This window comes from Erythrolamprus reginae, chromosome 7 (assembly GCF_031021105.1).
Source record: "Erythrolamprus reginae isolate rEryReg1 chromosome 7, rEryReg1.hap1, whole genome shotgun sequence".
Classification (NCBI taxonomy): Eukaryota; Metazoa; Chordata; class Lepidosauria; order Squamata; family Dipsadidae; genus Erythrolamprus; species Erythrolamprus reginae.
The window spans coordinates 35,922,105-35,928,104 of record NC_091956.1 but is presented as its reverse complement, the minus strand read 5'-3'; the positions used below and the strand labels follow the sequence as shown (position 1 = coordinate 35,928,104).

Genomic DNA, 6,000 nt, shown 5'->3' with positions numbered 1-6,000 from the left:
TAGTTATTTAGGACCATATATGGTTTGTATGAATATAATTCAGCAAAGTTAAATCCAAATTTAGGAGAACTCACATAGATAGGAGAGCAGAATATATTGCCATTGGTGCCATCTGCTTACAGATCCCATGACTAAACTCTGTGCACCTCCTTTGGAGATAAACAAACATGACATCTATATACATCCTGTACATATTAGTTCACTGATTAGCAGTTATTAGTCATATTGTACATAGGAAAACAACTTGATCATAATGATGTTACATGCCCTCAGCATAAAGTTAAGGTTTTAGTGTGAGGGTGCAAACCCATGCAAGACAGGTTCCCTGTTTAGATATGTGGCCCAATACACCAAGTTGAATGTGCCAAATAAAACTGGAAATACTATTCTGGACATTCTGTCAATTTTGCTAACACTGTTAAAGGTTTTCTTTGCTTCTTGTGGTTTGGTTTCTGGTTTGACTTTGTGGGGTTCTGAAGTAGTGGTAGCACTCTTGGAGATAGTGGGGAGAACAGAATCCTTCGTGATGTTTGGTCCATAATTGGCAACGGCTACTGCGTAGGCATTGTTTTTCTTAATGACCGAGGCCTTTTCTTTTTTCTGTTAAAAGATAATATTAATATTAAATAAATTGGAACAATTCTCCACCAATAATACTATCTACTTCATTCAATTAACAATAATGTGACTCAGATTGACCTCGTTGACTATGATACTGCCATTGTAGAAAACTTTTCCAACTTTTGATAAAGGCCATGTAAACCTATGTGTGAATCTTCAATGGTGACATGGTTCATTTTCTTCACTGTGATGGAGTAATGCTGTTTTCATGCTGACCAAATAGGAAGTTTCTGTACCTATGCTTCAATGTAAACCAACTCTTATGCAAGTGGGCAGAATATCTGTATTTATTATTTTATAAAGCAAATTATTTTGCAATATCTAGATATGGGGAAAATATCATACATTTTCAGTATTCAATCTGCATAGATATATTATTTGTTGTCAAACTTCAAGAAAAGGGCTAAGTTAGAAAATCTGAAATGCACATTATGGTCAAGGTAACCAGTAACTGCAGTGATGAGAAATACACTTCTTTCTTATATTGTGTTGTTCACTATTAAGAACAGCACAATATAGAAACAGTTAGAATTGCTTTGTTCCAGGATGTTTTTCAAATTTCCCATCTCTAAAATTTCCTGGCAGTCCCTCTTTTACTAACTAGGTTTGAACCTGTTTAGTTTTCCAAGGCTGGTCAAAGCTCTTTTAGAGATATGGCAGAATAAACGTTATCTGGTTTCTTTGCTTATTACTTTTTGGACCCCTTCTACTAAAGCCCTTGAAACAAATTGGTTGTGAGGAAGAATGGACAGACCAACAAGTTAACTGGAATTGAGCTATCTGCATAATTCTAAAACAGTCATGTGACAGTTAATGTCACAAATTAATGAAAAGTCAGAATTAATCCTTGGGTACTTCCTTTTCCCTTTTACTTTTAAATTTTAGTTTATAAGCCACAGGTTAGTGACATGGAATTTCCCACCCCAAAAGGGCATCAATGCTCTGGTATTTATGTTAGCAGATAAATAATACAAAATCCAAATTCAGTAGTTCAATTTTCATCTTCTCTTTTATGCTTTCACTCACAATTATCCCATACTTTTACTTGAATTGCAGTTTATTCACTTAAACTCCACCTCAGCTATAGTTTTACTAGCATGTTAAGAATGCTTCTGTCTTCTTATTGCTATGTAACTGATAACTTTTTTTTCATTTTCTCAAGTTCCTTGTGCATACAATGGTATTTGTAGAAGCAAAAAAAATCTTTTCAAAACAGCATAACCATTTTAGCACTAAAAGTGGACTTTTTAAAAGAGGAAAATTATTTTTAAGAACTGCAGGTGCCAAATAATTAAAAATACCCTTTTAGCGATCTTAGAAATCTAGTTTATTTTTCTCACATGCCTCGTCTGTGCATGGAAAAAGCCTTCTGCGCATGCGCAGCGTGACAAAAATGCAACATGCTTATGCCCGGGTGAGGGGGCGGGGCTACCAATTGGCCTGATCTGGATAGAACTGGCTGAATACCATCACTGATCTCGAGAAAGAAAACCCAAATGTTTTGGTTTGTTCAAGGTTGTGGTTAAAGCAAGAGGATTTTCAGAGGCATTTTAATGAGTGAGCAGGGTGGTGGACATCACACCACCCTTATTTTCTCCTCTGTACAGTCTGTGTATCAACACTATTCCTTTGTCATTGACTCATTTGCTCTAGGAAATGGTGTTAAACTCATGGTATCACATGACTTATGACTTTCCCCCCCTTCACTAAACTGGGCGTGGGTGCGGCTAGTGTGTGATGCATCTGGCCAGTGGACTAGGAGTTTGATACCCTTGCTTTAGGATAACTTGCCAAAGTCCTTATTGTCAATTCTGAAGTTGACCAGGCTGAAGTCATCTTGGAGCTTCAGTGCTGCTACACTGGAACTGAGGAATAGGGTAAGGGGATTAGAGCTAACTGTGGTTGTGAAGTCAAAATAAAATAGTTTCTCTTATGAACCAAGGAGGTTCTCACACCTGGTTGCAGGAAGGAGGAGTGATGTCACCTGACCAGCAGACACTGCCTTGATTGGTCCATGTGACTGTTTGGGTTGAGGAAAAAAAGTTTTTCTTTTAATTCGGTGAAAATCAAGGAACCCTTCAGAGTCGGTTTTCACCAGTTATCTGCCAATATGATACAGTGGTACCTCTACTTAAGAACGCCTCTACTTAAGACCTTTTCTAGATAAAAACCAGGTTTTCAAGATTTTTTTGCCTCTTCTAAAGAAACATTTTCTACTTAAGAACCTGAGCCCGGAAAAATTTCCCAGGAAATTTTAGAGCAGCACGAAGGCCAGGCCAATTTCCTGCCATTCCCCCTTTAATCCCAGCTATGTTGGGCTTTTCTGGGCTGCCGGAGGAGCCTTTCGGTGGTGCCTAAAGAAATGCTCCCTTCGCTCTGGGCAACGACTGTCCTCCTCCTCTTCTTCCTTCTCCCACCCAAATGCTGAGCTTTTATTTCTTTCCTAATGTATTTGCACATATTACATTTTACATTGATTCCTATGGGAAAAATTGCTTCTACTTACAAACTTTTCTACTTAACAACCTGGTCACGGAACAAATTAAATTCTTAAGTAGAGGTACCACTGTATTTCCAATAAAGCTATTCTTTAAGGATTATACCTGCCTTGGAGTTTTGCTTGCTATTGATCTATTTAGTGAGAACCCTGTCATTTATCCTTGTTTTTTCCCCATTCATATCCATCACTATAACCTCTTATAGGAACATTTTCATATCCCTAAATGAAATAGGCCTTCTTCATTTATTTCTAATTGAAAACATCAAGTGTTTTATTCAAATGGATCATCATTATTATTACTATTGATTGATTGATTGATTGATTGATTGATTAGATTTGTATGCCGTCCCTCTCCGAGGACTCGGGGCAACTCACAACATATCAAAAGAACATAGCAAATACATCTAAAAATCCAATTAATATGATTAAAATGACTTTAAAAACTCCAATATAATTTAAAAACATTCATCACCATTCACTCCACAAAACGTACTAAGACATTCATTGGTAAGGGGCTAGAATCTAATGGCCCCAAGCCTGGTGGCATAAATAGGTCTTTAAACTTTTACGCAAGGGTGGGGGCAGTGTGAATCTCCAGGGGTAGCTGATTCCAGAGGTCTGGCCCCCCCACAGAGAAGGTTCTTCCCTTGGGCCCTGCCAAACGACATTGTCTGGTTGACGGGACCCTGAGGAGGCTGACTCTGTGGGACCTGACCAGGCACTGGGATTCGTGTGGCAGAAGGCAGTCTCTGAGGTAATCTGGCCCGATGCCATGTAGGGCTTTGTAGGTCATAACCAACACTTTGAATTGTGTCTGGAAATTAATTGGCAGCCAATGCAGTCTGTGGAGTGATGGTGAAATATGGGTATGCCTTGGGAGGCTGATAACCGCTCGCGCGGCTGCATTTTGGACGATTTGAAGTTTCCAAACACTCTTCAAAGGTAGCCCCATGTAGAGAGCATTGCAGTAGTCAAACCTTGAGGTGATAAGGGCATGAGTGACTGTGAGCAAAGACTCCCTGTCCAAATACAATTGGTGCACCAGGCAAACCTGGTCAAATGCCCCCCTCGCCACAGCTGAAAGATGATGTTCTGAAGTCAGCTGTGGATCGAAGAGGATGCCCAAGTTGCGGACCCTCTCTGAGGGGGCCAGCAATTCCCCCCTCCCCAGGATAATGGACGGACAGATGGATGTGTCCTTCGGAGGCAGTACTGACAGCCACTCCATCTTCTTTGAATTGAGCTTGAGCCTGTTGGCACCCATCCAGATCATGATAGCCTCCAGACACCGGCACATTACTTCCACTACTGTGGACAAAGGGTGAAGATGTATAGCTGAATATCATCAGCATACTGGTGATAACTACCCCATGCCCTTGGATGATCTCACCCAGTGGTTTCATGTAGATATTAAACAGCAGGGAGGAGAGGACTGACTCCGGAGGTACCCCACAAGGTAGGGACCTAGGAGTTGACCTCTGACTCCCCACTAACACCGACTGTGATTGACTAGAGAAGTAGGAGGAGAACCACTGTAAAACGGTGCCTCCCATTCCCAACTCCTCCAGTCGGCGCAGAAGGATACCATGGCTGATGGTATCAAAAGCCACTGAGAGATCAAGGATAAACCCCTGTCCTGGGCCCACCAGAGATTATCCATCAGTGCGACCAAAGCAGTTTCTGTGCTGTAGCCTGACTGTCGAGGGCTAGATAATTGTCTTCTTCCAAGGACCGTTGGAGCTTTTGTTATTGCTTTTTTAGGAATTATGTTTATGTATTTTAAACATAGAATTCCTCTACGAAGATCAAACATCTCTGAAAATGGAAACAATTTTTTACAATAAACCATTTGCTTTAGTCAAATGAAAATCTGTACAATTACATTAAAAGATTATATAAATCGATGACAGCTCTTCATTGATCATGCTCAATATATCGTAGTCAAAATTATTTTAGCAAAATATCTTTGGTTTCACTAATTTCCTTTATACAAATTGTTGAAGATAATGAAACGTGGTTGAAGGTTTTGAAGGAAATTAAACAAGCATAAATGGGCTATAATTGAATTTATGGACAGCCTTGGGATAATATTTGTTTATTTAAGACAAAAAAGGTTCCATATGAACTGTTTAATTTTTGCTGAAATGCAGACTCAAACTTCCTACTTCTTTTCATAATCATTCTTGTTTAACATACCCTGTCACATTGGTTTCAGACTAAATGTTTTTCAGTAATGGAAAACTATCAATAGAGATGCTGCTATTTTTTTTTTCAAATTGGAAGAAACTTTAAATATATTTTTTATCACTCACCTTATCATTGACTATGCTTTTTCCATCCCACGCCCATCCTCTTTTTGTAAAGTAATTTACAGTGGCAAATTCTATCAAGGCAGAGAACACGAATGCATAACAAACTGCAATAAACCAATCCATAGCTGTGGCATAAGCTACTTTGGGCAGGGAATTACGAGCACTGATGCTTAGTGTTGTCATTGTTAGCACTGTTGTTACTCCTGTAGGGTAGAAAAAGAATGAACTTGTTAGAATTTGCAGCAATCCAACCAGCACACAAATAATTCAGCAGGATTCATTTATATAAGAAACTTGTTTATACAAAATAATGTTGTGTCTTGAGATTTGCCTATTAGCTATCAAGTTGTCAAACAGGTCCACTCCAGTGAGTGGGAGAGTGCTAATTGCTGATTGGTTCTTCCCAGCCAGAGCTCCCTATTTAAACAGAAGCCATCGGCTGGGCTTTTGCTGGAGTTACAATATTTCTAATAAAAAGAGTTGTTGTTACAAAGTTGCTGCCTGACTCTACAGTACCCAAACTCAACATTGGTGACAAAGATGGAATGCTGAAGAGCTACTTTGGAG

The 6,000-nt window shown here is 39.3% G+C and overlaps 1 protein-coding gene across 1 annotated transcript in view; it reads right to left on the bottom strand.

Moving 5' to 3' along the window:
* Positions 1-288: 288 nt before the first annotated feature.
* LOC139170318 (gamma-aminobutyric acid receptor subunit alpha-2) overlaps positions 289-6,000 on the bottom strand; it is a 302,125-nt gene continuing 296,413 nt past the window's right edge. The window contains exons 9-10 of the mRNA XM_070757344.1: positions 5,434-5,636; positions 289-600 (exon numbers count right to left, since the gene is read on the bottom strand). Coding sequence (XP_070613445.1) covers positions 289-600; positions 5,434-5,636 — 515 coding nt within the window. The remainder of the gene's footprint in view (positions 601-5,433; positions 5,637-6,000) is intronic.